We start from the raw sequence: 21,360 nt of genomic DNA on the forward strand, positions 1-21,360 counted from the left end.
ATTTGGTTTCCACCATCCGTTCTTGGAATACTGGCAGCCCTTTCTCCATAGTCAATTAAAGCTTTGTTCTCGAATAACCTGGCATCATGCCTATGGCATAAAAATTCCCTTTACACTTCCTATAAGCTAAGGTAAATAGTAAGTTCTTAGAAAGACCTTGGGTGTAGTGTGTTTTTCCATTAGCCAATTGAACATGCCTTCTTATTTTATTCCTCATTTCCAAGTGTTGTGCCTATATAAGTTTGGGGGAGAGAAAAATGGGTGCCGTCGAAATCAATTAGAAAGTTTATGTCCTAAGCCCCAATTCTTCCTTTTTCTCTAATCGTGGTGGCATGTGCATGAGATGCAGAAGAAACCATGCATTTCATTGTAGGTTCAAGTGACTTACCTTCTTCTTCATCATTCTAGACTCAAACTAGATGGCAAAACTGGGCTAATGTATCTTTATGAGTCAAACTATAAAGTGACCATGTCCCCACAATGGAAGCAATGGCTTGCAAACGATCCCCACTTCAATTCAAAATACAAATGGTCAAATCCATCTATGCATAACTTCAATTGTTGAGGTTTGGGTTTCCTAGAATCCCACAACATGCAAACCCTGTTTTTATTCTTGAAAGATAGACCAAGCACCACCCCAATACCTCCCCAATAGTGCACATGGCTGATGACAACAATTTTCACATGGTTGATGGAAAGTCTACAACCTCAACCCAAGTAGGGCAACGTATTTCTATACTCTACCATAGGCGCCGAGGAATAACATGCACCACCTATCCACCAAATAACAACGTGACTTTTTGCATAACCAAATCTCAAACTTCTTTGGATGAGAATAGGACCTCATAGAATCCAAATCTCAAACTTCTTTGGATTAGAACAAGGGGATGGGATTGTATATGAGAGAGAGAGAGAGAGAGAGAGAGAGAGGTGGAGTGAGTGTACATTGAATTCAAATGAAGACAAAATGACTATGTATGTATGTATACATAACATGTTATGTTGGACAATAGTTCACAACTTTATTTCAAGATACTAGAGTGTAAGAAAACCATTACAATCACATGACTTTAAGGTACCTTTTGTGACAATGAACAAATGGTTGCCTTTGGAGACACATTCTTTATTCATCTTACCTCATAGATTGCATAAAAAAGAAGCATGTATAGCTATTTGGAAGTGAGAATTAAAATTATATGCCACTTCTTTCACTCATGACTCACAACACGGTTTAAGTGTAAAAACTTCCAACGAAAGCTGCTTAGTAAAACCCATTTAAAAAATTGTTTTTTAACAATAAAAGCTTTCAATGAAGAGTTGGGTGCTTAAAAAATTCGTTTGTTCTCCAATCAGGCGCCGCTTCTCCACAATAATTCAAAAAAGTAGGATTAAGCATATCTTTCAAATGTTCTACTTTAAAGAATCTCCAATTCACAAAATTACTGCTATGCTAGAGCTAATGACTCTGCTCTTCTAAATTTTATCTTTTGTGCAGAAATTCAACATCTCTTTAAATATCTTCGTTGAAAGTAAACTGAGATTTGCTTCTAATTTGTATAACCACTAAAATGCTACAAGGTCCTAACATTCTTTATTCTCTATACTGTATAAAAGGAATGGAGACCATTATGTTGAATTAAGACTGTACAAACAAGTCCTTTGCACAGTTACAAACCTGAAAAAGTGCATCAACATGCATTACAAATTATTACCTGTTAGAAAGAGGCCCTACATGAAATAAATATCATTTTGTTTGAAACCAATAACATTTAGAAACAAAGAAGATATTCTCCATTAAAAGGGGTCATCTGTGCTTGATCACAGATACAAGAATTACAAAGGCATCTGTATGTCCCTTTAGATAAGTGACACAAAGGCCCTAATTTCCCAAGCTTGTATCCTAGTATACCCATACTGTCCATGACCCAGTATATTGTAAACCTTCCAGCAGCAGTACGTATGCATACAGTTAGTCTTTCCAAAATAGAGCAAGTCTTCAAGCTGGCAAATCAACAACAACAAATGTTAAGAACCCAATATGATACATTATATCCACAGTCCAGTCCAAATACATCCATTACGGTGATTTTAAAAAAAACTTCCCATTTGAAAACTGGTCCTATCCTTAATACTCTATATCAGAACATTATCATTTGAATATGCTTCAAAGCTTTGCCACCAAAAAAAGAGAGAAAGAAATTACTTATGTTCATACTTTGAAAACCTCTATAGGTTTCTAAATCCTCAAATCTAAAATTGCAATCCATTTGAAGCCCTTCTTGCAAATTGCAATTAAACCTAGCAAGCAACTTTGTGGAGCAAAGTCAATCACGATGCAAAAAATGAGCTACTATCCATATTTTAAACTTGGAAGTACTAAGAAAGAGTTCTTGGTTGAAGGACCTTGCACGTAAGAAATTATAGCTTGAAGACGCATCACGCTTGGATGTTCTACCCCTTTTTGGTATTGATTTGCATTTTAAAAAGCGTCAAGGCTGGCTACTACACTGCTTGAGGGCCTGGCTGCTCACAAGGCCAAATACATAGACCACGAATCGCTTCCTGAAGGGGCTGTTCGCGTTCTATTGTCTCTTTCTCTTCCTTTTCCTCAGTCATTGCTGTTGTATGAGCAGGCTAAGCTGACTTACAGACAGGGCAATGCATAATTGGGGGCTGAATTGCTCAAGCTCGTGTATGAGCTCGCTTGGATGCTCCTTGATTGAACAGGGTAAGCTGGTTGGCTTTTCTTTATCCTGGCTCAGCTTGTGAGCAGTGTTTTGGAAAAGCCTAGTTGGCCAGGGTGGTCTACATTGGATGCTTGCAGTTCAGGTTCTTGCTTCCGAGGTTGTGGGCTGATCAGTTATGTGCTTACCCATTGCTTGGGTATTCCAGTGAGTCCGTGGACACTCGTGGCAGTGAGGGGATTTGAGTGACCCCGTATGGGCTGCTAGTAACAACTCCAAGCCTCATGCAGGTGTATGGACAGAGATGGATGCATATTGCCATTGGGGTGTGAGAGCAGAACCCAGCAAGGTCATTGCTTGGGATACTGATGCCTATTGAGAGGAGGGAACTGCATTGAATGCAAGTGGGATCGAATTCATTGTGTATCCTATTATTGGCTTTGGCAAGTAAGATGTTCCGTGTGGGAATATGTTTTTTATTTCTCTGGGAGATGGGTCAAATGCAGGCAGTGGTTGCTAGGCAGATGGCACATCTTTGGTACAGCCTCGTTGCTGAGTAGGCAAGGGTCGGGAATCCATGCTTGGGATGGAAAGTATCCCTAGAACCCAGAGAGGGATGGTACATGTGTGACTTCCATAGTGTTTACTTTGTTGTGATGCAAGTTCACTTATGGGAAACAAGTTGATGTATCAGGATGTATGCTGCCCATAAGCTGAGAGACAATAGGTAGTGGCGGTCTTGCATAGTGGAGAAAGCTCTTGTATGCTTTCTTTTTTCCCTGTGAGCAGATAGGTGGCTAATTGGGCACTAGTGACAGCTATTGGGAACTGTGTGGCCAAGTGTGGTTACTAGTGACAGTTCCAGGCTGTATGCAAGCTTCTTGGATTAGGGATGGAGGCCTACTGCCAGGAGTGGTGAGAGCAGTGAACAGTTTAGGCTATGCAGGGTATGTGGATGCCTAACGGGATGTGAAATGCCTCAGATGTAAGAAAGAATGTATCCTTTATGTAGCCTGGAATTCTGGGCCTCTCAATTGCTTAAATAAATACCGAAAGGGGCGCCAAGGTTTGGGGCCAATCCTTGTCTTTGTCTTGGTGTAGGGGCACTCTAGCTCCCAATCTACTAGTTGTATATTTACTGAATTGTTGTTATAACAATGTTGGCTGGTTATTTGTTAGTTCTACTGCCCTTTAATTTCAACTACTATTCAAAAGAAGCTGTTGTTTGCAAAAAGTTCTTGGTTAAAGGGCCTTGCACATAAGAAATTATAGCTTGGAGAAGCTTGGATGTTCTACCTCCTTTTTTTGTATTGATTCGTGTTTAAAAACTCTCTAGAACTATGACATATATGTGCCTTGTATACCTAGGGACGTAGATTGTAGCACTATAGAGTTTAGACACCCAATTGCCAAATAGCAAAGGAAATACACCAGTGATGAATGTGACCTGGGTCATGCTTTTATGTAATTAAATTGTAACAGAGGGTTACTTTTTACTTAGGCTAAACTTAGGCTAAAGTTAGTAGAAAGGCCTTTATTGGCTTGTAAGTGTTTTTTCTTTTTTTCAGGGGATACCATAAGTTGCCATGTGGCATCCTAGGAGGTAATCCCATAAGCAATACTGCTTTGTACTACCCTGGGCCATAGGGCTATAGTTGTACTTGGCAATTCATTCATGACTTGTACTTCATTACTGAAATAGAATATACAGCAAGAGTTCAATACTCAGCTGAATTCGATTGACTTCCTCCTGTCCTTGTGCAGCCCCTCACAAGTGCCTGTCGAAGATCCAATCCATGATCTTCCTCTCCTACCCTTTTCCTAAACATAAGGTACTACACTACTTTAACTTTCCTGCAAATTCTAACTAAACTTAGTAGTGTTTACTGTTAGTTAGGAGCAGTCCTGTTGCATTGGTATCAGAGCACTTTTTGTGGGAATTTGTGGGAAATTCTTTGTCCAATCACTTTGAAATTCGGAGCATCTATTCTTGAGCCTAGGGCCTACCTCTATGCAAAAATTCAGCACCAGAAGTGCTCTCTGTTGTGAGCTGCCACATGGCAGGCTCTGAGAAACCCTGATTTTCAAAGTGCTCAGAATTTGGGGCTTCTTACATCAGTGGAAAGCCCTTGCTTCCCTGATCATTTCAATATATGAGAATCTTAAAATGGTGGAGTATTTCGTCAACATTGGAGTGATCTTCTCTCTGGCGCAAGAAACTGATGTAAGTGACGTCAGACGATCTGCTGTTTGCCTGCACCAAACTAAGTCGTTCTTGGCTTGATCTGTTCGCACTAATCACATAAGGCTGCTCCCTTAAGTCTGGTGGTGATTCGAAATTGTTTGGAGAAGTTATGAGCAAATTCGACTAGCTGGCTTGGAAGAACTGCTGCGGATTTCAGAGGTACACTTCCATTTTGGGTCAGCTTTGGTACATATGGTCACCTAGCTCCATGAATGCAACTGATAAAGTGTTATAGTGATCTGGTTTTTGGTTACTGAGAATTTCGAAATTCAGTGCAAGAGCTAGTGCAGAATTGTTATTTAAAAAAGGTTCTCGCAATTTCTAGCCATCCAGGTGTAATGTTATGAATTTCTACTCCTGATTGGTCCTTTGGTTCAGTCTTAGCATAAGGATCACCTAAACAAGTGGGAAATTTCAAGTTTTCTCTCAGAAATTTGACCTGCGAAATTAGGGCAAAACTAGCATTTGGGGCTTTTGGTACTGGTTCTTGATCAGGGCTTAAGACAGTGCATTTACTCTAGATTCAAGTCATTAAAGATGCCTCTAAAGAGGTCTACTGGTCAAGCTAGTAAGCAGCCAACGGGTATCTTTGATTCCATCCCAAAAAAGGAACCAATTGATGATCAGGCTGTAGTTTCTGAGCCCAATGATCCTCATGTTGGCAATGTTCAAGGGGATTTAGCAGCAACTCCTCAAGTACAAGCATCCCTTAACCAAGAGCAGATCATAAAGAGTTGTATGGACCCAATGCTACACATATTCAAGGAGTTAACTAATGAGATTAAGACCAATAATCAGAGGATTGACCAAAGGATGCAGAGCATGTCTGCCACTTTTAATAAAAGGTTTGACCAGTTCAAGAGAAGCATTTATGATAGGAAGAGACTTGTGGATCCCCAAATTGATGGAGACTCAGGTTCAGATGATGATCCTATACATGTAACTGAACCGGTTGATTTTATGGCTTTTGCCTGAAGGACCTATCACTCTAGTGGAGTTACAACAACTCATATGGATAAGCATTCAACACATGGTAAGACTCCTAATAATAACAGTTCAGCAGCTGAAGAGTTGTGTCAAAATTTCCATGAATATAAGTTGGTACCAGCAGACCTTAGGGCAGCAATGACATTCCAGCAATATATACAAATAGTTAAATCTATTGAACCAAAAGGACCTATTCATCAAGACAAAGATATGAAAGACAAGATTATACTTTTTAAGTTCAAAGGTGATTCTACCTCTCCTGAGGAATTGGAGGAATGGCTCAACAAGATGGATGACTACTTCCTTCTATATCCAAAGGGTGATCAAGGTAAAATTAGATTTGATGTTCTTCATCTGGAAGATTATGCCCACTCTTGGTGGAGGCATCTATAGCAAGAAGGGTTAACTTTTAATGCTTGGAATGAATTCAAGGCTGAAATGCTTAAAACTTTTAGATCTCCTTTCACTAAAGATCAATATATTTGTAAGTGGTATGATCTTACTCAGCAAGGATCAATGAAAAATTATATCAATCAGTTTTGGAAATTGGCTCTATTTGTTCATGGTATTGATGAAAGAGTTAGAATGCTCAAGTTCATCCATGGTCTGCACCCTAGTATTGCTTTAGATGTTGCAGCTCAAAAGCCCAATTCTCTTAAAGAGACCATGCAATTGGCAAAGCTTTATGAACCCAAATACAATTGGAAGGAGAAGACTTTGGGTATTGGTCACTTTGGAACTGGTTTCCAATGATGAAACAAACTTCCTGCACCTGCTACAACTCCTTCTATTTCTAAGTTCCCCACAGTGTATGGCAGTGGCATGGGACAACCTAAGGCTTACAAGGCTACAGATGTAAAGTCATCCTTTAAACCCACTCCAAAGGATGATCTAGGTGATAAAAGAAACAAGTTGGTTAAGCACTTATCTCAAGAAATTATTGATGACAGGAAGAAGAAGAATTTGTGCTACTTTTGTGGTGAGAAGTGGACCCCTGAACATAGGAATGTGTGCAAAGCAAAAACACGAGCAAAGTTGAGCTTGATTCTAGATATTGATGAGGATTTATCTCCTAATACTTCTGCAGCAGAATCTGAATTTCATGAATATCAGGACTGTGTGAATGAAGGCCTTGATGATGATGAGGATCATAGTTCCAAAAAGGGGACCACCTTTTCCTTTGATCCAGGTGGGTTATCCATGTTTGACACCATGCTTATGGATGATAGTTTGCCAAGGTGCTAAAATAGATCTAGACAATGGAACATTGTGAGAGGGGGAGAGAGTAGTGGAAGAGAGCAAGAGAGTGAGAGTGAGAGTGAGAGAGAGTGACACTCTAGTGCGGGTGTGAAGAATGATGAGCCACACCACAAACTCACTTGTGTTTTATTAGGATTAGGTTTACCCTATGACTGTCTTAAGACAGTCATAGGTGTCCTATCTTTAAATGAAGGGTTGGCAATGTGCCTTTACCCCAACAACCTCCCACCTAAAGGCCAATGTGCCTAAAGGGGAGAAAAGAATAAAAATTACAGCAATATACAGTTACTGTATACAAGACCATAAAGTAAGAATGGTCTCATCCTAATCCCATGATGTGGCGGCAATGTGCAAACCGCTCTGTAGGCAAGCTCTTAGTGAGCAAATCTGCAGGATTATCATCAGTATGCACTTTCACAAGCTCAAGTCGCTTGTCTTCCAGTACCTCCCTGATGAAATGATATTTCACTTCTATGTGCTTGGTCTTCTGATGAAAGACCGGATTCTTTGCCAACATGATAGCACTCTGACTATCACAATGCAAAACTGGCATATCTCCTGTAATGCCTAAATCTCCCACCAGCCGAGTAAGCCATATTGCTTCCTTGCAGGCCTCAGTGACTGCAACATATTCAGCTTCTGTGGTTGACAGTGCAACGCATTTCTGCAACCGAGACACCCATGATATAGCACCTCCTGCAAATGTGAAAATATAACCGGTAGTAGACTTCTGGTTATCTGCATTCCCTGCATAGTCTGAATCTGTAAAACCATGCACCAATGCATCCTGCCTACCATAGCATATGCACAAGTCTTTGGTACCTTTGAGATACCTCAAGACACCTTTCACTGCTTCCCAATGCCGCTTGCCTGGATTTGCCATATACCTGCTGATGACTCCCACCGCAAAAGCAATATCCGGACGAGTGGCAACCATGGCATACATCAAAGATCCAACTGCAGATGCATACGGAACCTTGGCCATTTCAGCCTTATCATCATCTGATCTGGGGCTGTCCTTACTGCTGAGTTTTAAATGTGGAGGCAACGGGGTACTAATGGACTTCCCCCCCTCCATTTTAAACCTCTGCAGTACTTTGTCAATATACTCTTTCTGTGACAGAAACAAAAGTCCCTTGGACCTGTCACGAGTAATACGCATGCCAAGAATATGATTTGCATCACCCAAGTCTTTCATGTCAAAAGACTTATGCAGTTGTTTCTTCAAAGCACTAATCTCATGCTGAGATTTACTGGCAATAAGCATGTCATCCACATATAGAATGAGTAGCATCAAACTGCCATCCTTTGCCCGTTTGGTGTACAAGCAATGATCGGTCTCACACCGATGATACCCTTGGGACTGCATGAAGGCATCAAACTTCTTGTACCATTCCCTTGGCGCCTGCTTGAGTCCATACAAGCTCCTCTTGAGCTTACACACAAGCTGTTCTTTCCCTTTAACAGCATATCCCTCTGGCTGACTCATATAGATCTCATCATGAAGATCTCCGTGAAGAAAAGCTGTCTTCACATCCATCTGACATAAATCCATGTCGTCGTGAGCAACAAGAGCTAACACTGCTCTCAAAGTAGTCATCTTGACTACAGGGGAAAAGATCTCATCAAAGTCAATGCCCTTTTCCTGCTTAAATCCCTTGGCAACCAATCTGGCCTTATACCGAGGTAAAGCATTTGAATCCACTTTGACTTTGTAAACCCACTTGCATGGCAAAACCTTTCTGCCTGCAGGTAACTGCACCAAGTCCCATGTATCATTCTGAAGTAGGGAGTCCATTTCTGACTGCATGGCTTTCTCCCACTTCTTTTTCTCTGTTCTTCCCATAGCTTCCTTGAAGCTGGAAGGCTCACCACAATCTGTCAGCATGATAAAATCAGCCACATTATTGGCTCCTGGAACAAACCTGGCAGGAGGCCGTTGTGCACGGGTGCTCCTCCTCACAAAATGTTCCGAATTAGGCTGCTGTCCAGCCTGTTCTTCATGCATGACGGGTGGCTGTACCACCATATCTGGCTGTTCTACAGCCCCATCTATTGGCACATCCAGTGGTGCATCATTGGCAAAATTATCTGGCTGATTTTCAGCCTGTATACCCTCTTGAACAGGGTGATCTGCAGCAGCCTGCTGCTGCATATAAATGGGCATTCTTTGCTGTCCAATATCATCATAAATAACCCTCCTGTATTCCACAGGTTGCACGGGTTCCTTGTGTACACTATCTTCTTTAAAGATGACATCATTGCTGCGTATAATCTTCCGTTTAACGGGATCCCATAACCTGTACCCCATTTCACCTTCGTCACCATAACCCATAAAGATGCATCTGATAGACTTTGGATCCAGTTTGGTGCGTAGATCTTTGCGTACATGAGCAAAGCACTCGCAGCCAAATACACGTAAGTGCTTATATGAGGGTGGCTTGCCAGACCACACCTCCTCTGGCACTTTCAACTCCAAAGCCTTATTTGGTGACCTGTTAATAATGTGAACTGCTGTTTGCACGGCTTCTGCCCAAAAGCCATGGGGTAATGCAGCATAAGACAACATACATCGAACCTTCTCCTGAATAGTTCGATTCATCCGCTCACTTGCACCATTTTGAGATGCATTATGAGGGGCTGTGAGTTCCTGTTTGATGCCCTTAGCTTGGCAAAACTTTGAAGGGTGTTTTTAGATTCGAAAGGAGGAGTTCTCAAGGGTCGAGACAGCGAAGGTATGAAGGTACGAAGTTGTTGAAGGTTATGAGGATGAGATCAGAAATTCTGATGGAAATGATGCTGTTGATGATGATGAAGTGTATTGGGATACACAATCAGTTGTGTACAGCATATCTTTTGATGTTTTTATGGGCTGCAAGGGCTCTCAAACCCTTAGGTTAAAAGGAACAATCAATAACAGACCAGTCCACATTTTAGTTGACAATGGGAGCACTCATAACTTCATTAATGCAAAGACACTTCAAACAATGAGGTTACGCCCATCCACTTTGGATCATGGGATCAAAGTTGAGGTGGCTAATGGTCAGCATTCCCACAGTAAACAATATTGTTAAGCTGCTCAAGTCTTGGAAATGGGGCCTATTGACATTGTCCTTGGTTGTGAATGGTTGAGAACCTTGGGAGAATTCTCTATGGACCTTAACAGGCTGTTTATGAAGTTTATGCATGAAGGTAAGCACATCACTTTGATGGATCACCAATCTCCTAAATTGTCCTTAATTTCTGCAAGAAAAATGACCAGAGACCTCAAAAGTGTTTGTGGAGTCTATGCTATTCAGTTGACCAAGTCTCAAGAGGATAATGGGTTGTTGGTGGAGGATAAAGACATGTAGTCCCTATTACAGCAATATTCTGATGTATTTGCTGATCTTCCCAACCATCTCCCTCCCATGAGAGATGTGGATCATGCAATTGTGTTGGAGCCAAGATCTAAGCCAATCAACAAAGCTGCATACAAACTTTCTAGAGCTGAAAGCGAAAAGGTGGCAAGGCAAATAAAGGAACTCCTTGACAAGGAATTTATTACACACATTCAGTCAACCTTTGCCTCTCCTGAGTTATTGGTTAAGAAGAAGGATGGCTCATTTAGAATGTGTATTGATTACAGGGATTTGAACAAAATGACAGTTAAGAATAGGTTTCCTATTCCTAGAATTGATGATCTACTGGATGAGCTTAGAGGGGCAAAGTACTTCACAAAGATTGACTTAAGGTCAGGCTATCATCAAATAAGGATGAAAGAGGGAGATGAACATAAAACTGCCTTCAGGACAGAACGTGGGCTTTATCAATTCAAAGTGATGGCATTTGGTCTAACCAATGCACCTGCAACTTTCCAAGCCCTAATGAACAAGGTACTGCAGCCTTTTCTCTATAAATTTGTGTTGGTAAATCTACAGCAAAACGAAAGAAGAGCATTTATTGCATGTCCAGCAAGTATTGGAAGTATTGAGGACACACCAGTTGTATGCCAAATCGAGTAAATGCACTTTCATGGCTGAAGAAGTGGAATATTTGGGCCATATTGTCAGCAGTAGTGGCATTAAGGTGGATCCCAGCAAGGTAAAGTGTGTAAAGGATTGGCCTATACCTCAGAATATCACCCAGCTCAGAGGGTTCCTTGATCTAGCATCATTTTATAAAAGGTTTATAAGGCATTATGCCAAATTGGCAGCTCCTCTCACTAATCTTCTAAAAAGGAATGCTTTCCAATGGTCTGATAGTGCCAATAAGAGCTTTGAAGCATTAAAGGAGGCATTAACTTCAGCCCCTATCTTGGTATGTCCTGATTTCTCTCAACCTTTTATAATTGAGGCTGATGCTAGTGGAAGGGGCATTGGAGCTGTCCTGAAGCAGAGTCATGGAGTTATTGCCTTGAAAGTCAGAAATTGGACGACAAGGAGTCAAGTTTCCACATTTATGACCAATACTTCGTGCAATCAAAAAGTGGCACCACTACATTTATGGCAGCCATTTCAAGGTCAAGACTGATCATAAGACTCTCATATATTTTCTATCTCAGTCTTCTCTATCACCCAGGCAAAGGAGATGGCTATCCATTGTGCAAAACTATGACTTTGACATAGATTACAAGATGGGCAAACAAAATATTGTGGCAGATTCTCTTTCCAGGATATGGGCTTGTACTTTATCATCTATTACTGAGGTTTATAAAGATTGGATCCATGGCATTCAAGAAGAGTATCTCAATGATCCTCAAGCAGCTGCTATGTTCCAAGACTTGCAAGATCCTGACTGTCAGCAATATCCCAATTTCAAGTTGCACAATGGGCTCTTGTGGTATAATGATAGAATATTTCTTACTGAAAATTCCATAAGCTGCTAATCTTGCAGGAATTTCACTCATCTCCTATGGCTGGGCATATAGGCCTCCTCAACAAGAGGTATGATAAGGTAAAACAGAGTATTTACTGGAAGGGGCTTTGGAAGGATGTTCTTGCTTATGTTCAAAGCTGTAAGCCCTGTCAATGAAACAGGGAGTTGAATCTGAAACCAGCTGGTCTACTACAACCTCTGCCTATACCTCAAGGTAAATGGACACATATCAGCATGGACTTTATTACAGGTCTAAGGGTTGGAACAGCATCTTTGTGGTTATTAATAGACTTACTAAAGCTGCCCACTTCATTCCTACTAAGACACAATTTACAGCTTCCAAGGTGGCTAAGCAATTCATGGAGAATGTGTTTAAATAACATGGACTCCCTTTGGAAATTGTGAGTGATCGTGATGCTAAGTTCATGGGGCATTTTTGGCAATAGCTTTTCAGTTCTATGGGAACACTTCTTACCCCAAGTACAGCAGATCACCCTCAAACTGATGGACAAACAGAGAGGGTTAACCACTGGTTGGAAGAGTATCTAAGGCATTTTTGCTTTGAGACTCAAGCATCGTGGGACCAATGGTTGCATCTAGCTGAATTTTGTTATAATACCACCAAGCACACTTCAATTGGTATGAGCCCTTTTCAAGCCATGTTTGGCTGTAAAGCTCATGTTCCATCAACCATTATTGATCAAGCATTGACTAGCCAGCAAGCCAAGGATGATTTGGCTCACATGACTGCTCTATTACAGCAATGTAAAGATAATATGGTAAGGGACCAAGCAAGGATGAAGGATTATGGCAATGAGCATAGGAGAGATATTCATTTTGAAGAAGGGGATTATGTATTTCTCAGATTACATAAGTCTATGCATGCTTCTTTGAAAGGTAATACCAATGTTTATGGACCTTACAAGGTTTTAAGGAAAGTTGGGGAAGTGGCTTATGAGTTGGAGCTTCCACCATCCTCTAGAATACACAAAGTATTCCATGTATCACTGCTCAAGAAGTATTTGGGGCCTAAGGAGCAAGTTATGGAAGAGCTACCTCCTATGGATGAAGAGGGCCAAATTGAGTATATACCTGAGAAGATCCTTGGATTTAGAGATCATGTGTTGAGGAACAAGTCCTACATGGAATATCTTATCAAATGGAGAGGTCTACCTGATGAGGAGTCTTCTTGGCAGCCATCTACAATTGTGGAGCAGTACCCTCAATTGCTTAGCTGAATTCTATGGCCAAAATTGCGGCTTTATGAGCAGATTTGATTTTCTCTTGCTATATGGCATATATGGACATGCTGCAGCCAGCGTTCACTATCCTTTCTCAGATCAGCATGTCTCTCACTGGATTATATGATCAGATCTGTTATATTGGACAGCATAGCTCTTCCACCTGGTTGCTTGATTTCTTGGGAATATTATATGATCCATTTACAGATCAGCATGCCTACAGGGAGGTATTTGACTGAGAAACTTCATTGTTCAGCTGATATGACCAGAATTGAGTAGTTGTACTTGGCAATTCATTCATGACTTGTACTTCATTATTGAAATAGAATATACAGCAAGAGTTCAATACTCAGCTGAATTCTAAAAAGGATTGACTTCCTCCTGTCCTTGTGCAGCCCCTCACAAGTCCCTGTTGAAAATCCAGCCCATGATCTTCCTCTCCTACCCTTTTCCTAAACATAAGGTACTACACTACTTTAACTTTCCTGCAAATTCTACTAAACTTAGTAGTGTTTACTTTTAGTTACGAGCAGTCCTGTTGCATAAAAGGTTGTGTAATATCCCTTTCTTGCAAGTATTACAATTCCTAAATTGTGCACTTAACCCAAGTGAATGCTCTAACATTACCACAATACATGTAACTTTGAACTAGCCTTCACTCTCTCTCTTTGTAGAGAGAGAGACTTAACAGTCAACTTTGGGAAGACCAAGGTTATGGTCTTCAACACCTCACATGCAGTGACTCGACTCAGCTTCACCTATCGTGATGAGCCAGTGGAGATAGTCCAGTGCTACATATATCTAGGAGCAGTCTTCACAGGACCCCTTGTCACGATGACCCACGCAGCCTAGGCACAACTCACATGAGAACAAGGTGCTTTAGCCCGACTAGAGAGACAGTGCTTCCAGGCACACTTTCAGGACCCACCGACGAAGAGCTGGCTCTTTGACACACTAGTGCCACCGACGGCCATGTATGCAGCACCCTTCTGGGGATGTGACTTACCGAAGACCGAGTGCAGGAAATGTGAGCGGCTATAGGTGACTATGAGGTCCAAGATGATTCGGAGTAAGCCCTCAGTTCCACATGAGATGGTACAGGCAGAGTTCGCCACGACTCCCCTACAGATTGATGCCATCTTTCAGACAGTGACTTTCATCGACAAGGTCTGGGACTTGCCTTGATGGAGATTACAGAGACTGACCTTGGAGTCATCGAGACGACTAGCAGAGAGTGGAAAGACAAATGGTATGCACAAATATCCACATGGTTTACCAGACACGGTATCCAGATGGACAGGCTCCCACCTGTTCAGTACAGCATGGACGCACCCCTTGAGTCGACTCCACGAGATAAGATCAATTGTATCATACAGTTAGATTTCATTCAGCTCCAAACGTCTCAGACTTTGGGGGGGGGGGGGGGGGGACCAGGAGCTCCCCACCAAGTCCCAGTTCTAGCACGACCACTTCCTAAGAGTATCAGAGGAGGGATTCATCGTCAGACCCCAGTATCTCGAGGATAGAGGAGTCTCGCATGCACTGAGGATTGCCATTGGACAGATGCGTGTTTCATCTCATCAGTTGAGGATCGAGACGGGGAGAGCAGCAGGCATACCCAGGGAGCAGCAGATATGTATGCTTTACACACTAGGAGTGACTGAGACAGAGGAGCATTTCCTATGTGCCTGCCCAGCCTATTGTGAGATTAGGGGACGATACCATTGCCTCTACCAGGAGGGGAGCGGCTTTGGTCCACTCTCACAATTGATCCACTTAAATTATCCTGTACCCTGCTCGCGCCACTTGTCCCAAGTCTGCACAGCCTTGTACCCTGCTCCGTACACTTGCTGATGCGCCTCTATTCAAGGCCTGTTCCAGCCCGTACACCTGCTCTGAAGTTCTGTCTTGCCAGGCCAGATCGAGGGCTACATGCCCCCGCCATCTCTCCTGCACAAGGTCTCCTTCTAATGCGTTTCTTGTGCTGTCTACATGACAGCTCATGTGCTGCCTATGTGGCAGTCTATACATCCCTAGGTCCACCCCCCCCGCCATGCTCTCCTCAATGGGGGCTTATAGATGGGGCGGTGACCATTCCAACAAGGTCTGCATTGGGCTATATCTACTTGAGATGCGCTGAAACAGGGAGACCCTACTACAACATATTAGAGAGCAGTAGGAGGCGATCAGGCCACAGGATAGAGAGGCTGATAGAGCACAGCATCACGTCACAGACTTCTATGCATTAGAGTCAGCTCCAAGACACAGCGGGATGGAGGTGGAGGAGATAGCTGACATGCGGGCAGCCTGGATTACTGAGAGAGGGACACAGAGACCACTTGCAGCACGGAGAGTGACCAGAGCACACTCTATTGAGGTCCCTCCTATCACAGCTTTCCTCAAGGGAGACCGCCCGAGGCAAGGGATTACTCTGAACATAGCCCAGCGGGTTCAGAGATCGAGGAGACCACGTCCCCCCTCCGCCACCACAGCATGACAACCCGATAGACGCAGATCCGAGACATTTTCGCCGCTCACAGACGAGCCACCACGGCGCCAGGCTTTGGATTCTGAGCCTGAGTCTCAACTCTCAGAATGCAACAGCTCTCAGATAGTTGCTAGACTCTGGGTTATATCTGATTTTGCTTGAGCTATTGACCTCTGTAGAGTTATCAGTTTATCAATTTATCAGTTTTTCAGTTTAGCAGTCTTAGCGCTCAGTAAGGGCCTAAGTGCGCCCTTTGCTCCAGCCCAGTGAGGCTTGTATGAGATCATCCTTTTTGGTGTACTTTGTACCTTGTCCCATAGGCCCGCGAGGCCTTCCGTGGACATTAATACATCTTTCTTCCTTCCTTTCTTTCTTCCTAAATACAATATTTTTTGCTCCAATCAACATTAGCTATCCCTACAAAAGCGCCAAAGCGTTCCCCCTCCGCCACCACAGCATGACACAGCCCGACAGACGCAGATCCAAGACATTTTCACCGCTCACAGACGAGCCACCACGGCGCCGGGCTTTGGCTTATGAGCCTGAGTCTCAGCTCTCAGAATGCAACAGCTCTCAGATAGTTGCTAGTCTCTCTGTTATATCTGATTTTGCTTGAGCTATTGACCTCTGTAGAGTTATCAATTTTTCAGTTTAGCAGTCTTAGCGCTCAGCAAGGGCTTGAGTGCGCCCTTTGCTCCAGCCCAGTGAGGCTTGTATGAGATCATGCTTTTTGGTGGACTTTGTACCTTGTCCCATAGGCCCACGAGGTTGTGTTCGAAAGTTTATTAAAAGTTTATCGCGTTAATGCTTATTGTGACACACTCAATAAACCTTGATGTACTCATAATGTGGGTAGATTTTACCCCTTATCCCTGAGCATACCAAATCCCCGCTCCCCTTGCCCTCCCCTCTCTCCACCCCCCCCTCCCCCCCCCCCCCTTTCTCCACCTTCCCCCCCTCTCTCCACCTTTTGTTTATGTGACCTTGGGTAGAGCCGTCAATGGCTGTATTCTTTCTTCCCGATTTTTGAGTCGACTTCCTATATAAGATAAAACTTACTTAGCACACATCTCATAGTAGTGTAAAAAGGGGCCTCACTGTACTATTATTCCATTTAAAAGAGGGCTCACTGATCTCTATTATTCCCACATGTTGGGTTAATAGAGGGAGTTGTATCTCAAGTTTATGGATTAGAATTGTGACATTTCAATGGGGAAGAGGAGCTTTGAGAATTGTAAGCCTTAGTACGTCACTAAACTCAAAGACATGAATGCATGTCATTGCAAAACACACAGACTTTGACCTATCCTAGCAAGATATGAATGACTTGAGATTTGGTCGTGTTGGAGCATTGCTCCATGGGGATCAATGACCATGTCTCCCCAATGAATATGTAGTCTGTAGGCCTTTTGGATCCTCATCATATGTTGTAAGGGAGAGCAAGTTTTTTAGCCTAAGGTCTCTGTGGGAGCCAATGGTTTTGTCCAATGGGAGACCATAAGTGGCACTACAATGAATGCAATCGTGGCACATGCAAGCATTGTAGTCTGAAGCTAAAGAAGAAGACATTGATCCATATTGTTTTCAAGTGGAGGAGGTTTGAAAATGTCAATGTTGAATGATCCGATAAAAAGAGATGGATACTATCATATAAGAGCACCCAACCAAGGGAGCTTATAGGTCATGTGGTTCACCGTTCAATCCATCCCAAAATATGTGCTTCACAATTTCAAAGGCAACTGGTAGGATAAGTAGTTCACAATGTGCCTTGCTAATTTTTCCCATGACACTATTGTCTCTGTCATAGACTTTGCTGAAAATTATTCATTTCAAGAACAAGATGAGATACAAAGTGCTCATTAGTATAAGAAGCAGATAACAATTCTTGTGCATATCACATACAACCATTTGCTTGATTCTTCTATGCAAAAACTAAGTGGGAAAAGTATCTCCCATTGGTGGAGTTTGCCTATAATAATACAATGCCTAGCTCCACAAGAAAAGCTCCATTTGAGGTCATCTAAGGAAAAGTAATTTTACCCCCAATCCTTCGGACAAAGGATGAGATTTTTGCAGCTGATGAGTATGTCAGAGATCTCGAGACAGCTTTCAGCCAGGTACGGACAGCCATAGAGAGGTCTCAGTTAAAGCAAAAGGAAGCTGCAGATAAACATAGAAGGCAGCTTGACCTCAAAGTTGGAGAGTGGGTACTTCTAAGGTTTGAGAAGACAAGGCTCCGCAAGATGAAGGGTAAAGAAAAGGCGTATGCTAAACTATTCCCCGGGTACTATGGGCCATTCAAAGTCATACATGAGATAAATCCAGTATCCTTCCGATTGGAGTTGCTAGATCGCTGGAGGATTCACAATGCCTTTCATGTGAGTCTTCTCAAGAAGTACCAGGACCAAAACCAATGGAACCAGTTCTGGAAAACCCACCAGTGGTGGAAGATTTGGAGGAGATCCTCCAACGTAATCTACTTGTGCTGACTCATAGGAGTCCATGTTAATGCAACACACATACCATTTCTACATTTCACATAATAGGGAACATGATACCTTATTTGTGCAGAATGCTTTTGGGAGTGCCTTATTTCTTGGCAAGGCACAGAAACAACAACATGATGATTTCTGGCCTGATTTTCCTCGTTGATCAGGCCACCACTGAACGAAGAGCTGTTATAAGGCAGCATAAAACAGTCCCAAGATGGCTGTTGGATACCTTAAAGGACAGCAAACAAGCTGAACCTTTGCCTGCCCGTACTAGAGCAGCTTTTCGTCACATGGAAGGACACTTAGTAGTTTTTGCATTGATTGTTACAGCTTGCAACGAGGAACCACTATGTCACAAAAGATGCATTTGACTATAAGGATTGGATGGCAGCTATATTAATTATATGCTATTGATTGGAGCGTCTACACAGCATATTGCAGCATTTAAGGCTCATTTGCAGCAGTCATTTGAAATCATAGATTGGGCTTCACTATTATCTTCGCAAGCAGTTTATTCATAAAGAGAGGGACATTATGATGAGTCAGCCCAAGTACATTAGACAGCTCTTGCATCGTTTTCAATTTAACGATTGCAAACTGATTTCCTTCCTTGGAATCTCAATTTCGTTTCTCTTTGGAGTATGCAAGTGAGCATTTCGATGTCACTCTTTATCAGCAAGTTGTTGGATGCTTGATCTATTTATGTCATAGGTCGCCTGTGTTTTCAGTATGTGTTTCTTAGTTGAGAAGATTTATACATAGGCCTAGTACACTTGCATTGGCAAGCACTGAAACGTGTCTTTCGATACTTAAAAGACACACCAACTTTGGGACCTCTGTATAGTCATGGTCTTAGCATGCTTTTACAGATAGTGACTCCATGGATACCATGGAATGCTATTCTTCTATTGGCACTATGGCGGTCATACAGTTATGGATTCATGCTACAGGTAGTAAATTAGAAAGTTTCTGGCTCCTTGCTTTATCATGTGTTCCTTCAAGTTCGCATGCAAGAGCGTTTAAGGACTCTGCAACTGCTAGCAATCCATGTGAGTATCCTGCCTCAAGCGAAAATTGACCTAGACGGAGCTGCACGAATCCTAACATCGGCACCCTAAAAAGGCACCAGCAATAAGATATAAAACGGAAGATAGCACTCACGGTCAGAAGCTCCACCCGCCAGACCGTATTTTGAACAAGCTATTGTAACCTTACTCCAAGATTTCGCCTTCCCGGGTTATGATAACAGGCTTGGATTTTACTTCGGGGTACTTTCTTTCAATAAACAAGCCATCCTCTGCAATTATTTGCGAGTCCTCTGGGTCTTCCTGTAACAAAAGCACGACCCAGTTAACTAGGGGTGACAATAAAAAATTGGGCCAGGATGAGAAAGCACCGAGTCAGAAGCTCTCGAATTCGCAAATAAGATTTACCACTTCTGCCATGTACTCTAACCCGCGTGACCAACTTTCCCTCTGAATCTTCTTCCACTCTTTCCAAACCTTCTCTATCTTGGTCGCCTGGCCTGTAACATACACCTAATCTTTATTTGTTTCGGATGACTTTCAAGATCACTTGACAATTGCACATCTTATCTCTGGTCCTAAGGATGACGTACCATAGATTTCAGGATGAATGGAAGGAACACCGCGATTCTGGATGAGACGGCGACGAGCATTGTAATTGGCACGCCGGAGGCTGTTGACGTCAACGGTGGGGATGTCCTGAAGGCTACTGAAATCAAATCCGCTGGAGTTGGAGTCGACGGAACAGCAAATGCGGCTACGGCTACTGCTTCTGTTACGAGAGCTTTCGAGCAAGTGTGTATGGTGAGCAGGCACAATCGACTTTGACAAAGCAGCTGGTAAGCTCGCCATAGCCTTCCACTTTGGATTAGTTCAAATAGCAAAGGGACTTTGTGGGGATCCCATTAAAGGGGCAATGACATACAAATTATTTCTCACCTTGATTGTCATAATGTTATGTCATTTTCATAAATGCTTCACAAACTTTTTTTCCCACAAAACCATTGAGCTCAAGTGCTCCCTCCTCTGTAGAAGGGGACCACTTGCCACCTTGGCATGGAATTGTGGTTATAGACATAGTGATGTGGCTTCTTTAAAGTATGGGTGTAAAAGAGGCTTTGGAACTCTCTTGTAAATGAAGGTCAAGAAGAGTGGAGGAAGAGTTTAATGGGCTATAAGAGTGTATTGGCATCCCATATAATACATGAGAAGTATTCATGAGCATTGGTTCTATCTTCCCCCTTTGCATGTTTAATGTGGTATCAGACCTCCAGGATGGAAGTGCTTGCTGCTTGAGGGCAAACAAGGATCTTGAAAGCGGTCTTCTTGGATTGAATTCCATCGATGGGAGTGTTCTAGCACCAATTGAGGAAGTGGTTGTAGCTTATATCTCCATATATCAGAGCCCAAGAATTCCCAAGACTCAGAACGGAGAGACCCCATCGAGGACTTGAAGTCGGTCTTTTTAGATTGAATTCCATGAATGTGAGTGTTCTAGCACCAAGTTGAGGAAGTGGTTGTAGCTTATATCTCCATATCAGAGCCCAAGAATTTCCAAGACTCAAAACGGAGACAACCCATGCGTGACCTCTAGTTGAAGTAGTTTGAGATGAAGAACTAAAGCTGCATGCAAGAGAAACCTCCCCTAAGGGCAGCAAGGACCTTGTGAGAGTGAAGAGAAGCAAGGACCCTGTGAGAGTGAAGAGAAGAAGGATCCTAGTAGAAGAGAGGAGGTTTGTGAAGAGAAGAGCCAGTAGAAGAGGAGCCTAAGAGAGGAGATTAGGTTTGTGAAGGAGGCAAAGAACTAGCTTAGAGCTGACAGTGCATTGAAAGAAAGAAGAAGCACAGTGCAACAACCATGAGATCGCAGTCAAGTTGAAAATATCTAGAGAAGAGAAGCGCCCAAGAAAAGATCCATAGACATAGTCACCCATTGATCTATGTAGTACAAGCTTGACTAATGCTTAGGAGAACTGCTTGTAGGAGAGGTGTGAAGAACTGCCGCATAGAAAGATGACAACCAAGTAGATGAGCCCAAAGGCATTGGAGCTTTAACACAAGGAGCTAGAGAGGTGAGTCTA

General features: G+C 42.6%; 1 protein-coding gene across 1 annotated transcript; it reads right to left on the bottom strand.

Annotated features, from left to right (window-relative positions):
- Positions 1-1,699: 1,699 nt before the first annotated feature.
- LOC147895597 (uncharacterized) lies at positions 1,700-20,184 on the bottom strand. Its single transcript, XM_087384084.1, has 4 exons — positions 19,873-20,184; positions 19,688-19,779; positions 19,416-19,582; positions 1,700-2,001 (listed from the first exon to the last, which is right to left on the bottom strand). The coding sequence occupies exons 1-3, from the start codon at positions 20,129-20,131 to the stop codon at positions 19,466-19,468; spliced, it is 468 nt and encodes a 155-aa protein (XP_087240210.1). The 5' UTR covers positions 20,132-20,184; the 3' UTR covers positions 1,700-2,001; positions 19,416-19,465.
- Positions 20,185-21,360: the final 1,176 nt, after the last annotated feature.

The sequence above is a fragment of the Dipteris shenzhenensis genome, chromosome 13 (assembly GCF_047967505.1).
Source record: "Dipteris shenzhenensis isolate YYH24624 ecotype China chromosome 13, Dip_SZ_1.0, whole genome shotgun sequence".
Classification (NCBI taxonomy): Eukaryota; Viridiplantae; Streptophyta; class Polypodiopsida; order Gleicheniales; family Dipteridaceae; genus Dipteris; species Dipteris shenzhenensis.

Bases quoted from the DNA above. Each gene is read 5' to 3' on its own strand.
- LOC147895597 (XM_087384084.1), bottom strand. From the start codon at position 20,131: ATGGCGAGCTTACCAGCTGCTTTGTCAAAGTCGATTGTGCCTGCTCAC. The intron at 19,780-19,872 runs GTACGTCATCCT...TGTATGTTACAG, and splicing joins CATTCATCCTGAAATCTATG to GCCAGGCGACCAAGATAGAG. The intron at 19,583-19,687 runs GTAAATCTTATT...CTTTTGTTACAG, and splicing joins TAGAGTACATGGCAGAAGTG to GAAGACCCAGAGGACTCGCA.